Source organism: Cucurbita pepo, chromosome 17, assembly GCF_057944985.1.
Source record: "Cucurbita pepo subsp. pepo isolate OVF chromosome 17, ASM5794498v1, whole genome shotgun sequence".
NCBI lineage: Eukaryota > Viridiplantae > Streptophyta > Magnoliopsida > Cucurbitales > Cucurbitaceae > Cucurbita > Cucurbita pepo.
In genome coordinates, this window is record NC_141814.1 from 1,222,565 (window position 1) to 1,240,093 (window position 17,529).

Below are 17,529 nucleotides of genomic sequence, written 5' to 3' on the forward strand. Positions count from 1 at the left end.
TTTTTTTTTTACTTTTTTCTCCCCGGAAAATTGCAAAAACTACTAATATATATTTGTAAATTTTTTAAAATAATAAAAAAAAATAATAGATATTGTCTGTTCATCCCTTCTTGAATCGCTCCAACTGACGTGAGATCTCACAATCCATCCCTTTGGAAGCTTAACGTCTGTCACACCGCCTAGTGTCTGACTATGATACTATTGAAAACAGCTCAAGCCACCTCTAGCAAATATTATCCGTTTTGGCTTTTTACATATTGTTGTCAGTGACTAACTCTAATATCATTTGTAAAATTCTAGGGCCACTGCTAGCAAGGATTTAGAATATATATAATAAGTGAGACATGGGGGAGGGTGCGGGAGAGCAACAGTTAATCACATGCGTAGGGGAGGGTGTGTATTGTAATTAATGCACACTTGTTTCGCCATCAAAATACTTAATTCTCCCTATCTTAGTTTTGGATCTTTATGATTATTACACATCTACCCCTACACTTTCCTCCGCCTATAAAACCAAAATCATTCAACCTTTCCCATCTTGTAAAAGTCACTTGGTTTAGTACCTCCAAACTAGCGCGCCATTTATTACTATATTCTCGTAATCTTTTAATTGAGAATATATATTTCACGAGTATAATCTCTTAAAATAATTAATTTAATAGCTAAATTAATAAAAATATGTATGTACTAAGAGGATGAAATGGAAAGAAAGGTAATTAAAGGAAAATCCAAAGGAAGAAAGATGGGCTGGCGGGTAGCTGTGCCTGCCACCTCTGTGCGGTGGCCTATAAAAATACAAATATTTTTTTCCTTATTTATTTATTTATTTTAATTGTAAGATTTAATTTACCTTAATTAAGTCGAACAAAAACAACTGAGATTCCTAGTAGATTCATCACCGCCAGCGCTTCCGCTCATCCAAAAGCCAAAATTAATGAGCATTGGAACCCTCTAGCCCAAGATAGGTACGATTGCCGCGTTTCAATCTTTTATTGTCAAAATACAGTAATTTTTTTAATTGCCTTCTTAATTTTACTAATTCATTAATTAAGATTAATTTTTTAAAAAAATTTAATTAAAGTAACGAAGAATGTGGTCTACGAGACAAGAAAAACCCGTGCATCGGTTTGGTGCTTGTCACACAAGCTCTGGTGTTTACGTTAGTAAGAGAAATTGAGATACTGTGAGCTAAGATGATTTATATACAGCACGAGTAGGGTTTCACTCGATTTCTTGAACGAGTGAAGGGAGCACTGGGTGTGAGCCTTCAAGAAGGTCGATCGTGAACGTGGGCTTCGTCCCAAGATTCTTTTCTTCTGTTCTAGCTCGATAAGCAAGAGATTAGTTCAACGAGTCTTTGGTCCAACATGAGTGAGTGAAGCTAGGCCTAGCCCATTAGGGTGAGGGTGGTCGATCACATGGGCTCGCATTTAGGGCATCCTATTGGGCCTAGCCTCCCGAGTCCATCCTCTCCAAAAGCCAAAAATGACAAGGAACCAACTCGAAAGAAAGTTTTGGAATGGATTACTTTGATGATTAAGGTCTAAAGAAACACACATCTCTAAACTCGTGATTTGAATCACTTTATAATATAGCTTTGAGTTTAAGAAGAAATAATATTTTAAAATTGAAAAATACAATAATTTTTTTTTTTTTAATATTTATCCCTTTTAATATAAATATAAAATTCATAAGATGGGCTCTTAACGAAAACCGTTACAATCGGCCCAGGCCCAGCCCATCTTGGATGGAGAAGTGGATCTCACTGTCACCGCATCCGTAGGAGAAACAAAAAAGAAAAAGGAAGCCACCAAGTCCCTCACCAAGAATATTTGGATGAAATTGAAACAGCTTCCGATTCCCTCACAATTAATTTTCTTCTTCGCTTACGATTCCCCGTCGAAGAACTCCTCAATCTCTGTTTCAATTTTCTTCTCTCTCGTTCTTCAGTCTCCTAAATCGTTTCTGCAACGAGATCACGGATAAGTTCCGGGATTCATCTCTTCTGATTCGGTAAAAACTTGGTGTTAATTTTGTTTTTGTTGTTGTTTTTTGCCTTGATTTCTTGATTTCTGGCATGGATTTTCATGTGCGTTTACGGGAGATTGTTGACGACAGTTTTCGCGGTATTATGCGATTTATAAACTGCTGCCTTCCTGGATTTTATGATTTGGACAAGATCTTGTTCCAAGACGTGACGCTTGTATCCTGTAGATTGCTAGTTGCATGGACATGTATTTTCCTGTAACACAATTTTATATGAGCAATACGAGAAAATATTCCTAGTGAATTGACATAACTTGAGACCCTCATGACCAGCAAAATATGTATTTATTAGGCAAGTCTTAGCAGGCAAGGGTGGCGCAGAGAAGGAAGGAGGGTAGTTCCTTACAAATTATTAAAAAAAAAAAAAAACATTAAGAATTTGATGTTCACTCTATTTTGCCCCCTAAATTTTCAAATTTGAAAAGATTAAATCGTATAATTTTGCCCGTCTCTAAGGAAATTTCTTTCTCTACCCCTGGTAGCAGGGAATTATTTTTAGAAAAAATTGTTTATTTAATTGTCTCCTCTATCAAATGGATCATGTTTACTGGTACCTGGTCATTTGTAAACTCTCATAAAAATGAATAGACTGTCGTGTAATGAATTTATGAATTAAGCGGCTGTTCAAGAAATTTCGGTTTCTGGAGGTGTTGGCAGTAGTATATCAATGAACACATGCCTATGATAAAATATGTCCGAGTGGAATAACTGGAAAATACTGCATAACCATATGTTTTTCACATTTTTTCTGATCGTTTAAGCAAAATTTGTGATAAAACGATATAATTCAAAGGAAAGAAAAGTAATTTTAAATGCTGATGTTCATTTGCTATTTTTCTTTTATTAAGATAAATTTTCTTTAGAAGTTTTGCGTTTCCTATCCTTTTCATCTATAGCCTATTTCCCCCCCTTGAATGATCGATACTTTCAACTTTGAATACTATGCAGAATTTGAAAAATTTTAGTTAGGGTGTTTTCTGTGAAATTATCTGGTCCTAATATACGTTGAAGCTGAACTCTGATATTCTTTTATCTCATATTTTTCCTTACCTTTTTTTTTTTTTTTTTTTTTTTTTTTTTTTTTTTTTTTTTGTTTTTGACTTGGGGTGGCTGTTATTTTGTTCAGGAAGAATGTCTCGTGTTCGGAATTTCAGTTATCAAGGAGGGATGACTTATGATGAGTACTGGGCCACTTTGAATAGATATGATTTCAAAGACCACCATCAAATGACAAGTAGGAGCAATTATTATGATAATGGCTATTGCAACCATTTTGAATTCTCAGGGCAGTATAAAGAGCAGGTTAATAGGTCTATTTATGCGAGGACTGATACTTTGAACACCATCAAGTCTCATAATTCTCAGTCTTTTAAAAGGAGGAAGTTTTCTGCTTCACGTTGGGAGGATAGTGGGAAATACCATTGGCAGGCGAGGGCATATGTTAATGGACCTTCAATCTATAGCAATTTGGTCCATCCTCCTCCAAGATCCAACAACGATGTCTCTACGTCTGCCAGCTGTAAACGCAGCCGCTCAATAATGGAAGAGGATGAGCCTTTCTTTATGACCAGGGATGAGATTGAGAGATGTTCACCTTCAAGAAAAGATGGTATTGATACAGTACGTGAAACACATCTGCGGTACACATACTGTGCCTTCCTTCAGAGTCTAGGTTTGCAGCTTGAGTTGTAAGTAATCTAAATCTCTGTTATCATTTCTAAGTTCAGTGAATGCCTTTATTTATCAATTTTTAAATAAAGCAATATTTGAAGTTTCTCCCCTTTGTGGGTCTTGTGGAGTTATTAACACGTCATTGTTTCTTGCAGACCACAGACTACCATTGGCACTGCAATGATTCTATGCCATCGGTTTTTTATTCGAAGGTCACACGCTTGTCATGATAGATTTGTAAGTTCTTTTCCTTAGAAGGATTCAGAGTGTCTGGAAGAGTAATGTCCACATCCATCATTATTCTTAAAGTATAGTTTACTTTTAGGTTCTATAGTTGATGACCATTTAGATATTAGAAGCATTTAAGTTTGTGATTGATTTCTATGTTATTGAAATTCCTTTGGAGAGAGTTATACTTTTGTGCTGCCTACATTTGTTGCTGTTGTTAATGATTTAGATTTGAGAATTACTCTTTTCTGTTCTCTTCCCATTCCCCATCTTCTGTTTTATCTGAACTCTTTGTGGAACGTAACTGCATATTTGATAACTGTTTTCTTTTCTCATCTCATTTTAGCAGTAACGATAGGATATGCCAAAGTCGTCATATTGATTGTATCAATTATTTTGCATCCTTATTGCATGAGGTAATTATGTTGCATTAATTGGTTTATTTTGTTTGCTCGCCTCTATTGCAGTTGATTGCCACATCTGCACTCTTCCTTGCTGCAAAATCTGAGGAGACACCACGCCCTCTGAATAATGTCTTGCGAGCTTCGTGCCAAATTCTACACAAACAGGATTTTAATGTCTTATCTTATATGCTCCCTGTTGTGAGTGCCGCCGAAATCTTCGTTATCTATTATATTTGCTTGCTTTCCCTTTTCCCATGTTCTTTGTGAATTCTTTTCTTCAAATATTTGTTAGAATACAATCGCATGAGATTAAAGGATAAAACATCTCCAAAATCTTCATGTCCTCTCTTCATCTGTGACCTCATGTTTTTGTTCATCTGATTGGGTTTCTATATGACAAATGGTAATTAATTCGACTGGAATAACCACCTAATTATAATTCTTATCAAAACCACTATATTATATAACTAAGAGAGAATATCAATTCTTCTAAGTTGAACTTCCAAGTTGCCAATCATTAATTTTCCAGTTTTTTTTTTTCTTTTTACAAACATAGTACTATTTTATTGACATCTGTATGCATCTTGAACAGGATTGGTTTGAGCAATATCGTGAAAGAGTAACTGAGGCTGAACAATTGATACTGACTACACTGAACTTTGAACTCAACGTACAACATCCCTATGCTCCTCTTATGTCTGTTCTTAACAAGATAGGTCTTTCACAGTCGATCTTGGTGAACCTTGCACTGAACTTGATCAGTGAAGGGTAAGTTCATCACTTCATTTATTCAACCCATTCATTTGATTTATTGTTGTTACGAGAATTAACATGCAATATGTTTGTATCCGCTAGATAGAGATCTTGAAATTTGTTTCTTGTCTCTGCGATTATTTTGTCCTTGATATTGCTTCAGGAAGCTTCTTGGCTTGTGTAGTCTATTAGTAAGCATGCCCTTGCAATTGCGAAAAAGTAGGTCAATGATGTAACGATAAGATTTAGATTTGTGATGTGTGGGTGCAAGAACCTCAATGGAATGACAGATTTCTTGAATTTTGGCATTGATTGTGGCATGAAAGAGGTTGCGCTGGTGATCTTCTTTCCTTCTAGGTATCAAAATGGTGTGTTACTTTTGTCACTTGTTTTCTTGTTAGAGCGAGCTACCGTTCCTTACACATTTCTCATACTATGAATTATTGATTTTTCTGGCATGCGTATAATTTGCAGGATCTATGCACGATTAGTATGCTCGCCTGTTTGATATACTTAGCTGGCGGATTGATATGCTGTTCATGGAACTTTTCTTTTACAAGTGAAGTTATTTTAACCATGAATATACCCCATCAACTTGGTACTTGGTGCTAATGATTGCCAATGAGCTTACTGCATCACTTTCTATCTTTTCTTAACAAAAATATCTATTTCTCCTCCTCTCCCTGGATCGTCCTCTTTAGGCCATTCATTTTCTTATACCTTGAAAGATCGGAATATTTTCCTTATGGACCTTTTGACTTTGAAGGGCCTCCACATGTGATTGAATCTTCAATCTATTGTCTTTATAACTTAAGAGGACCGCTGCCATTGGTTTTGCTTTTGCTCTTATTTCCCAATGATGGATGATCAAGTGAGTCTAATTGAGAATATCTGCTGACCAGCTTCTTGGGATGAGTTTCTATTTAGCACAGAATAAGTCACAATGTGATTTAGATCTTAGATAAACCTCTCTTTGGTCTTTTCTTTAGCACAGAATAAGTCACAGTGTTTACTCTTTGAAGATTCAAGTGTACATGACTTAAATAACATGTCAAACCACCAGATTCTTGATGTTCCATTGAGCATGTACGCACAAGCAAGCAGCCCTTCAGTTGGAAACCTTAAATTTGTGTCGAATCATTTTATAAGTCATGTATTTGCTGACTGCTGTCTATACTTGGTAAATTATCACGTGGATATCTGTTGATCATTTTGAGTCAGAGAGAGGGTGGAACTCAAATGTGGCGTGACTATGACTGGTTCAGGATGGGCGGAATCTGCATGCATATGGGTTTCTTGATAGGGACAGAATGTGAATTATGGAAGATCATATTAAAAGAAAATTTGGATCCCCCTCTCGCACTAAGAGAAAATATAATGCATGCATTCATATACATACCTTTGTCTATTACTGCATATGCCTCCATTTTCCAGTTTTTCCCATCCTTGTTTGACATACAATGTGTTGCTTTATTTTCATGAAGCATTTTCTCTGTTTTTTGTGTTTTCATCACAATGAAACCTGAAGTTTTGCTGTTTTGACATAAATGGTATAATCTTTAAATTATTTTATATATGAAATATATATTACCTTGGGCTGGTTTGCTTTTGAAATTTCTTTGCTTTCCTGTAAAATCTTTATTGGCCTTTTTTCTTAACAACCAAAGGAGTTCTATTCATTCTCGTCTTGCACTTCCACACATTGCTTTTGTTTATAATCTTACCCCTTTTGCTTTCGGTCCTAAATCATTTATTTATGGGGTGAGAAAGTATGTACATCTCTTATCGACTATGAAATGTTTAATAAACTATGGTTTTTTTAAACTCTCTTAACATTCATCATAGGATTGGATTTTCAGCTAATCTGTCTTTTGTGTTGCTCTTGTTATCAAATAAATACCGCTGTCATGACCACAACACTTTCTTGAACTTTGATATCTAATATGCTTTATTATCTGACTTCTTGGATATTCTAAGCTATTAAAATTTTGAAACTATTGTGAAATTGTACCAGTTTCTCACACGTCGTTTCCTATGGGAAAAAAAATTCCCTTCTCTCTCTATTTTGCTTTTATTTTCAAAATAGTTTATTCATGACTTTGAAACTTTTTAATTTGTATTTTTAAAATCCAGCACTGTCCTATAGGTGGAAAGATGCATGTCTGGCCTTTTTCATCTTGCCATAATGAGTAGATGCATCACTATTTTGAATGAAGCTGATTATTTTTTTTGTTATGATGTATATATTGACCAGTCATTCTATATGTTGTGATTATAGGAAACCCTGAAGGTGTAAACTTTTGAAATATTCAGTGACATCAAGGTTTTGCATTCAATTTGTTGGACATATAAATTGTAAATTTTAATTTCTTTCAGGTGATGTTTGTTCCAATTTATATGGTCATTAGAATCAGAATCATCAATTAAACAACGTTGTGATCTGCATGCTTGTGTAAAGGTACTGTCTATAGAAACTTCACCCTCTCCTGCCCCCCCTTCCATCAAAAGATACCGAATAAAACTACTTTCAAGGTACAAACTTTACAACAGATGCAACTTTCCATGTAAAGGCAGTTTTGCCCATAGAAACCACCCCCCTCCCCCTCTTGCCCATATGCCTAACCAAAAGAGGAGTAAAACCATGTCCTGTTCTAAACATTCTAAGGATAATTACCTTAATTAAGGTAGAAGCTTTACAATGGATTCAACTTTCCATAAACCTGAGTCTTTTCTTCTTGTGTGTATTTGTACAACGGTGGGACTTTTGGGTTGGATCTGTAAGTAGGGTAAACTTGCATGCTTTCAAGCACGATGAGATGAGAGTGCTTGATGACAATCCAGTACAGATCAACATTTACATCATTTAGAGCCTTGAAGATGGTGGGTTGCTTTGAGAAGTTTGATTGTTTGCAATATGCCACAACCTCCTGTCTTTTAGTTTGGGTTGCATTAGTTTCTGGAATGAAAAGCCCCTGCAGCCAAATTACCTGGGAGTTTGATGTATTCTGTATATGGGGTATAACATATATCGTATGATAGTGATACTATCGGCAATCTTCCAGAGATTCTTGGAAATATTCTACCTGAGTTGCTGCTTTTTAGTTGGTAAGAAGAAACGTGATATTTACTTTGCTCTTGCTCTTAGTTTTTATTGTTGTATACAGTTGTATATTTAGAGCTGATGCACTTTTTTGTCTTGAAGTACTGTTACACATTGCCATCCTCTTTAGTAGTGGACCCAGATGGTTTGTTTAACTGTTTTGTGTTCTTCAACTGGTTATCGTGGTTGTTGTAGTTGCATATGACACTGGAATGTGTTTTTTTTAGGCTGAGGAGCTCACTCTGGCTTCAGTTTAAGCCCCATCAGATAGCTGCTGGAGCTGCATATCTGTCTGCCAAGCTATTGAATATGGATTTTGCTCCTTATCAAAATATCTTGCAAGAGTTCCAAGCTACGCCAGCTATTCTCCAAGGTATCTCAAAGAACTTTTCTCTCGTCCTATTATTTAAGCAATTTAAGAAGTAAGCTTGCATTAACCATTTCTTCTTTTTATTTTCACTTTTTTTAAAAACAGATTTGATTTCTTTGCTACATTTATAGTATAAAAACCAGGAGCTTGTTTGAGATATTCTTCAAAAAAAAAAAAAAAAAAAAAAAAAAAAAAAAAAAAAAAAAAAAAGAAGTTTTACCATTCGAAGCTGTTCTAAAAGTTATCAACAGAGTTAAAAGATTATTTTGCAGTTGAAAATAACAATTTACAAAGTCTTGGTTCAGTAGATAACAAATTTAACTCTTAAAATAATAGACCTATCGACCATGAAAATAAGCTACCAAAAAGTATATGAAAATAACTTGTTTACCCGTATTTGTTAAAACCAAAAACAAGATATTTTAGAACAATAATGGATATTGCATCATATGAATATAGCCTGTAATTGGTGTAGGTTTTTGCAAGGTTTGGTCTAAGTAAGTTTTGACGTGGTTTGTTTTGCTTTCATGCAAAAACGCAGATGTGGCCCAGCAGTTGATGGAGCTGTTCTAAAGTGAAAGCTCGATTGGACGAAGCCTACATCTGGTGAAATTACACGGGAAACGTAACGTATTTGTTACTTTACGACACGTCTTAAATAGTTAAATCCTGACAGTCGCTTAGATTATAGTGACTGTGTTGGATGGATGGCTTAACATGAATGGTCCGAATCCCTTTCCATGTGCAAGACAGTGGTTTAGAAGTACAGTAGGAAGGCGTGTATTGAATTGGCAAATGGATGGTTATACGAAAAGGCTCATTTCTGGTCTGCTCTGTCTCTCCTTTAAATGTTATTGGCTTCTGATTCCTTCATTTTCTTTGAAGTCATTCAATCATACTCCGCAACGATGCCGATGCTGATGAAAATGAAGTCGATAGTGTCCGAATGAAGTCGATAGTGTCTTCAGCGGACGTATTAGAACAAATCAACGTATACATATTTTACCTATCAAAAGGTAAAATGTCAATCCATCAGTTGCCAATAGTTCTAATCCTTGCAGAAGAGTGGTGTCTGTTGATGCAAAACATGTGAAATGATGGAACAAAAGGTGATTTGTTCCAGCGAATTGGGCCAAAATGTACCAAAACCCATACAAAATAGAGAAATTGGGCAACAAAATATACTAAAAGTCCATGCATAGCCCAAACCACGGCCTTTGAAAAGTCCTATAGAGTCTTTTGGTAGAGTGCAAGATTAATCAGTTTGGTTATGGTAACTAACTATCCGCCTGCAGTTGGGTGATGCCATCCATCGAAAGCTCGTTGTGTAATGATTTCTTTTGTTTAGCATCTTCAAGTTCAAAGTGAAAATATGAATGCAATATGTTCATTATACTTCTTGAGGATAGAGGTATCCGAACATCTAGACATGGGTCATCACTCCTTACCCTTTTCTTCCCATCTTTGTTCGAGTTATACGATCGGGAGGGTGTAGTTGGAGCGACACACTGGTAGACTTCTCAAGGTATCCGAACATCTAGACATGGGTCATTCACTCCTTACCCTTTTCTTCCCATCTTTGTTTGAGTTATATAGGAGGGTGTAGTTGGAGCGTTCATCACAAACCTTGTCCTATCCCACCCCGCCTAATATAAATATATTTTCAACACATATTAATATATATATAAGTGGTGAAGATCGAGATGGGAAAGACTTCCCCATTCCCACCTGTGTCGCTAGTGTGAACCTAATAGTGGTTAATTATGAGAAAATTTTCAATTATATTAATAACTGTTTACATAATAATCTTTATATATTTAATCTCTTGATCGAGTTGATTGGGTATGCTCCTATCGGATTGGATTGGAGTGAAAGAATAAAAGAGAAATGAAGCATACCTAGAGTAAAAAAAAAATGACGAAAATAGCATTTAAAATTAATATCTTTCAATCTAATCAACCCTAAACTAGTTGGGATACGATGACCATTTTCGTCATTTCCAAATTACAAAAACTTCAAAATTAAAAAAAAAAACATAGAACAAAAAAAGAACACTCCATTAGCTACAAAAACAACACAGCGTCGTCGCAAAAAGGCTATCAATCTTAAGCTACAACAGAGAACAGCAAAGCCAAGAGCGCAAGGCCACCGCCGAGGCGAGTGGCAGCACCACTAGGTGCCGGTGCAGGGGTAGGTATTACAAGCGGAACAGAGGGCGACGGAGCTACAGCGGCGGAAGTATGGCGCAGCACATAAATGTCAACCTTCTGGCCGGCCTGGCAGTGGCCGGGAACGCCGCAGACGAAAAAATGATGGCCTCTGGTTGTAATAGCGATGGTGTCGTTGCCGGACGTGTGGGTCTCCAGAGGCGCCGAGACATTGCAGGATTTGTACATAGCATGCGTCACTCTCATCACGTTGTGAAATTGGGGGTTGTACTCAAATACTAAAAAAAAAAAAACAATTTTTTTTTTCCAAATATTCAAACTTTTTATTAATTACAATTAAAAAAATATAATCTTGATCGGAAACTTACCGACAACGTCGCCGACCTGGAAAGTCTTGGTTGCAGCCCACTGCTTGTAATCAACACCGCCGATGATGGTCCATCCAGCGGCGTCTCCGACCTTATAAACCGTCGCAGCTGCTAGCTCCGGTCCCATCGTCATGACAACAAACACCGCCGCCATCAGCGCCGCCACTCTCTCCGCCGCAAAACCCATTTTCTCCTCTCTCAAATTTCTCTCCGCTCAAAAGAAATTTTGATGGATGAGTTAAAAAGGCAGTAACTTTCTATGTCAATTTATATACTCTGTTTTACAAAATTTTATTTATTTATTTATTTTACAAAAAATTAATTAATTTTCTGTTAAGGGGTGGACCCATTTTGGGCATTGGATCTTAGAATTTAAGCAATTTTTTTTAAGGAAAAAAAGTAATTTATATCCTTAAATTTTGGGATTAATTTAAATTTAAAATTAATAACGATATCAATTAAAATTCTTTTAAATAAAAATAATTATAAATATTTAATTAAGAGTCATTTAACTTTTAACCATATTTTGTGGTCGTTTAATCACAATTTATTTATAAGAGAATCATTTTTAATTAAGGCAATTGATTTTTTCGCAATAAATTAAAAAAGAAAAATATTTATGGGTTTAATAATTTTGACTTTAGGAGAATAAGAATACGATACTATATTTCTTTTTTCCTTTACTAAACTTTTTGTGGGACCATTAATTGTTGGACTTGAAGACCTTCCAAGGAAAGAATACAAGGTTCGGGTCGAGGAACTAAATCGTTCGTAGGTAGCGTATCATACAAATTGAATACAACGTTGTTTCTTGTGAGATCTCACCTGGGTTGTTGGAGAGAGCAACGAAACATTCTTTATAAATGTATGGATTTGTCTCCCGAACGCATTTTAAAACCTTTGAGGGAAAGCCCATAAAGAAAATCACAAAAGAGACAATATCTGCAAATAGTAGGCTTGAGTTGTTACAAATGGTACTAGAGACAGACAACAAGCAGTGTGCAAGTTAGATCCCCAAGGAGGGTGGATTGTGAGGTCCCACGTTGGTTGGAAAGTGAAACTAAATATTTCTTATAAGGGTGTAGCACATGGGGTTTAAAAAAAAACTGTGAAACTCACGGTAATGTGTCAAAGTAGACAATATTTGCTAGCAGTGGGCTGTAAGACTGAGATGGTGATATGTAACAGACTAAATCAGACAATATTTGTTAACAATGGATTTGTTTACATTTATTTAATGAAAGATCTGTCGGTTTTCTTTCGTTTGATAGAGACGGGTAACTAAGTGGGTATTAACATTTTGGGAGCTCTTTAAAACGAGTATCGTTTTTGCACCAAATTTGAATTCGACCATTTGAATATTTGGTGGTGGATCGTTTTTTTTTTTATGATTCAATTTATTGGAATGTTGTTTAGATATGATGTTGTCTTTAAGTTAGAGCAACAATTAATTAGACTTTTAGAGGTTGCTTTTTGCTTAACATTTTTCTTTTAATATGGATTCTTTCAGAATATTTGATCGATGTCTCTCGTCACCATCACCATAATTTGGTGAACAATTATTATCATCTATTACGTTCGTTCGCTATGCGATGATGATAAACGAGGTAGATTTCGAATTACTTGCAACAGTAGACCAATAATCGATCTATATTAATTAAAAGCACGATCGAAGATTATGAATTTATTTTTTAAAAAAAATCATATACCAAAATAATATTTGATCTTAAATTTATTTTTTATGCTCGATGTGTTATAGAACGACTCTTATTTTGAACCTGTAGATATTAATATTTTATCGATTTCTAATTGGTTCGAGATACGCATGAAAAATGACGAAAAGGGTATTAACAAATGAGATGAAGAGAGAGGATTTTGAAAGGATAAGATTGGGATAAAGATAGGTTGATATCACAAACATCAAAAATCAAAAATCAAAAGGCGATGGCTGTCCCACATCAATTTTTGCTACTCGTGTTATGTTTACTTTAATGTTAGGAGTGTGCACGTAATTTAATATTACAGAAAGCGTAACCAAAGTTTCACAGTGAAAGAAATATAATAAATCAGATCAGAATGGCAGACAACAAAAGTAGATAACGTCTAAACCAGTATAGAAAATCAATGTAAGTAGCGCTCGTGAAGTTTCTTCTCCCTCTTCAATGACGGGTTCGGCTCGTTTTCTTCGTCTCGTAACTTCCGTCTCCTCCTCATCTCCTCCTCATCTAGCTCAACTCCATTGATTTTTCAAGTAAGTTTCTACAATTTATAATGTAATGAACCGACATGTCGGCTTTGTTACAAAGAGTTGTGGGCCATCAAAAACAGGATTGAGACTGGTTTAGGGCCCATATGGCTCTCACAATCTTGGCCCAAGCCCAGATTGATGGAGATAAGATAGTCTTGGCAGAGGTGAAATTCCCATCTTGCCCCTCTCACTCACTCTAACCGTCTTCGTTCGAACATTACTTGGCTACATATCGATAGTGTGAGATTCCACGTCGGTTGGAGAAGAGAACGAAATATTCCTTATGAGTCGGTGAATTAATTTTATATATTTTTAATATAAAACTATACAATTAATAAATTATATAAGAATGTTATTTATTAAATATAGTTTTGACTTTTTTTTATTTATTTTGTTTTGTTATCTAAATTGATTAATTAGTCAAAAGTTGAAATAAATTTATTGACAACAATGTGTTACCCATAATAGGATGGTTGCCAAATCCAACTTAAAAATCATATCCAATTAATCCATTTAAAAACAAATGTTATATAATTTTATAAATTTGACTTTAAGCATTAAAATTCTCGAAATTAATTCATAAAAACTATTTATTACGAGAGTTTATGAAATTTTATCAAATCATAAAAATAATAATACGACAAATATACAAACATTAGTAATTCAACATTTATTCTAAAAAATAATATTACGACATCTAAGGTATTTATATGATTTGAGAACTCAACCAACCCAAATTGCCGAATTTAAGTTATAAAAAGGTTGTGGGCTGTTACGAATGATATAGAGTCAGACATCGAGCGGTGTGTCTGCGAAGACGCTGAGTCCTCAAGGGGTGAATTATAAAATCTCACGTCGGTTATTATAGATTGGATTGTGAGAGGACAATATTGGCAGTGACTTAAACTATTATAGATTTGATTGAATTTTTAAAAAATTAAAATTTGGGTAAAGTTGCTATTTTTTTAGTTCGGTCAACTTGAGAAATAGAGTTATAACCGACCTTATTTTTAAAATTATTACGAAGATTAAAAATAATTAAAATCAGGTGTTGTTGTAATGAAAAGACCGTCCACTGGGTAACCGACACGTGTCGCCACAATTAGAGGAGAACCTTTATTAAAAAAAGTCTTCAGTAGATAACACCCAACTACCCTACTTTACCTCCTTTAGTCGCACGTGGGTCATACGGACGTGGCACACTCACACTCGCGCGAGGATTAATCATAAAGATTTATTTTATAAATAAATAAATAAATAAATATATTTTTTAATTTTCTATTTTATTTTGTTTTGATTGAGATCGTGAATGGGGCTTGTCGAGTGCCACCATGCAATTTTTTAATTTTTATATTAATAAAAGAATTCGCTAATTTTGTTTTTAATTAAAAATTCATTAATAATGACAAAGTTAGGTTTCAAAAATATATAAATTTTCCAAACTATTCCAAAACTATTATAAATGCCTAAATTATTAATCCAAATTATTGTATTGGAATTACAAAACAAATTAGATATTTTTAAATTATTTTTAATTTATTTTATTGATCTAAATTAAAAAAGTTTTACCTTTTATTTTGTTAATAAATTTTTATTAACTTTTATGTATTATAAGATATTATTAAATTAAAGTTAGGATAGTGCAGATTATCATATAATAATAATAATGAATTAATTTTGCTTTTTTAATTGAAAATGTCAAAAAATGTTAATAATACAATATAATTTTATATTTTATATTTTAAAATTATTTAATTCATAAGGCATATGCTTGATGCTTATTATTATTATTATTATTATTATTATTATTATTATTTGGTTATATCGATACATTATATTTAATATTAATAATAGTTTGAATTGTTTTCTTCCCTCCAATGACGTAACATGATAGATGTACAAGATCCAGTTTTTATAATATTATATAATTAATATTAAATAAATCAAAATATCTTATTTTATTTGTTAATTAATAATTATTTTATTTCTCATTTTTATATTCTAATTTTGCAAATTCTTTTATTACAATAGAAATTTATGAGACGTTAATAAATTATTCTAAAAATAGTATGTTGTATCAATATTAATTATTTAAAAATTAAATGAAAGTTAATTTCTACCCTATAATTTACTTAAAAGAATCTGTTGTCCATATATATTTACAAATAATCTTAATAATAATATATTTTGTTAAATTTTTAAATACATAAAAATAATTATTTTTATTGAATGATCCAATTATTTATTAAAAATTTTATTTCCATAAAATATAATCTGACCTATTTGTTAATCAAAGTTTTGAATATTAATCAATTAAATGAGGAAAAAAAAGCATATTCCCACAATTAAATATTAAATGGAGCGTGTGATTATTATAATAATTTATTAGATAATATTATTAAAAAGAAAAAAGGAAATAAAATAATAAATTGTCAGAGTCTGTCTATTTATTTATTTATTTATTTATTTATTTTTTGGCTTTAAAAAGGCTAAAAACATGGATGCCAATTAGTGAAGGCTTATTAGAGTAAGGTGGTGACGGCTAGGGTTACGCATACGGTTACAAAGACTGCCACGTAGGTGCTAACAGACAAATTGGAGATTAAAAATAAAATAAAATAATGGTGGGGCCCATTTGAGGCTTTTCCGGTGGGGTCTAATGTTTCCTACGTGGCTGCTCTCCCCTCACACATATTTTATTTATTTTTATTGAGCAATGCTAAAATTCGCGTATGTTGATATGTAAAAATCTCACAGATGGGCATGGATGTTTAGTATCATTCCACGTTGCGAAATGATAGAGGGCTGTGCGAGTGGGTTTGCGTGACAGACGTGTGTAGTTATCGTGGCTATGATAGTGTATTAGATATTTAGTTATTTACCCGCATGTGAGCACGGGAAATGGATGAAGATCCGAGGTGGGTGCTTATGTAGCAAGCGGATAGAATATACCCAATCGTAAAATGACACGTGTTGATTCTTTTTTTTTTTTTAAATTTGGCTTTGGTTGGTATTTTTTTGGGTTTAGGGTTTAAATATATTCTTAATTATTACGGCGAATACTGGAATTTGACCGAGAGATGAGAGAGAAAAAAAGAAATAAAATTATTTAAAAGGTGGGACCGAGGGCACGTCATCATATGATGCCACGTAAGGCGAACGTGACAATAGGCTAAGAGAGGGAAGGAAAATTATTAATATAATAAGAGCATCCAAGTGGGGCCCATGGGTTCTCGGAAATTCCGCGACCGTGACTCGAGTTTCGGAACGACGGCCGTGCGATGGGAACAATCCGACGGTGAAAACACGGCGCGCTGATCGACACGGGAGGGACCCGAGCTGTTTGGTTCGATGCCAGCTCGGCGTCGATTTTAATTAAATTTAATTGTTTTTTTTTAATAAAATGGGAGAAGGTGGCCACGTCAGATAGTAATCCAACGGCGGTGGATGATTAGGGAGATAAAAGAGATCGGGACGGTTGATTTTTTGTGGTTCTCACGTGGCCCCCACTAATCAATTTTCGAAATATCGACAATTTAATCTCATCCGTCTTATATATATTAAAAAAAAAAAAAAAAAAGGAATGAAAACGTGGAAACCGAATAATGAAAGTTGACCGGTTGGAACGATATTTTATGCGGCCACCTAGATTCGTTGCGATCGTGGTGTCGCTTTTACCAACGTCTTCGCTACCGGGTATAGCCAGTCATCAGTAATCACACCTTGTGGAAAAATTCAAGGACCCCTAAAACTAGCCAGTCATCTCTCTCTCTCTCTCTCTCTCTCTCATCAATATATCTGAGTTCAGGGGGAACGAATTTTAAAAAAAGGCAATTAAATTATTTATTATTTATTATTTATTTTATTTATTACACACTGAAATTAATAAAAAAAGGAAGAAAATTAGAAAAGCGGTAGAGAGAGTAAATATGAAAGCTTGGAAAGGAAGAAAAGAGTGTGACACGTGGCTATTTCATGATAAAGTATGGGTCCCACCGCTGCCCATTATACTCTCAACGCCTAGGATTTTGCCATGTTGGCTTTTGGTAAAATCGTGGCCGCTGAATCTGTTGAGTAGGGACGGTGTGGATGTCTTGGCGTTTTGGGAGGCTTGATCGTAGCCGTCCAGAGAAGTTTTGCTTTAGTGAAATAGACCCAGGGGAAAGGATGATG

The 17,529-nt window shown here is 34.4% G+C and overlaps 2 protein-coding genes across 5 annotated transcripts; one reads left to right on the forward strand and one right to left on the reverse strand.

Moving 5' to 3' along the window:
- Positions 1 to 1,803: 1,803 nt before the first annotated feature.
- Positions 1,804 to 9,401, forward strand: LOC111778303 (cyclin-T1-5). 4 transcript variants are annotated; one of them, XR_002812520.2, is made up of 7 exons: positions 1,804 to 2,013; positions 3,173 to 3,734; positions 3,873 to 3,954; positions 4,413 to 4,547; positions 4,942 to 5,117; positions 5,266 to 5,459; positions 5,577 to 5,714. XR_002812520.2 is itself a non-coding variant. In XM_023658039.2 (7 exons), exons 2-7 carry the CDS (start codon positions 3,178 to 3,180, stop codon positions 9,143 to 9,145), a joined length of 1,128 nt encoding a protein of 375 aa, XP_023513807.1. In that variant the 5' UTR covers positions 1,806 to 2,013; positions 3,173 to 3,177; the 3' UTR covers positions 9,146 to 9,401. The 4 variants fall into 4 exon arrangements, 3 of the variants coding, with proteins under 3 accessions (XP_086975264.1, XP_086975263.1, XP_023513807.1); XM_023658039.2 differs by lacking the exons at positions 5,266 to 5,459; positions 5,577 to 5,714 and adding exons at positions 8,430 to 8,575; positions 9,114 to 9,401 and having other exon boundaries at positions 1,806 to 2,013; XM_087119138.1 differs by lacking the exon at positions 5,266 to 5,459 and having other exon boundaries at positions 5,577 to 6,239.
- A 1,077-nt stretch (positions 9,402 to 10,478) lies between these two features.
- On the reverse strand, positions 10,479 to 11,340 carry LOC111779001 (mavicyanin). Its single transcript, XM_087119282.1, has 3 exons — positions 11,109 to 11,340; positions 10,615 to 11,018; positions 10,479 to 10,538 (listed from the first exon to the last, which is right to left on the reverse strand). Exons 1-2 carry the CDS (start codon positions 11,293 to 11,295, stop codon positions 10,678 to 10,680), a joined length of 528 nt encoding a protein of 175 aa, XP_086975408.1. The 5' UTR covers positions 11,296 to 11,340; the 3' UTR covers positions 10,479 to 10,538; positions 10,615 to 10,677.
- Between the last annotated feature and the right edge of the window lie 6,189 nt (positions 11,341 to 17,529).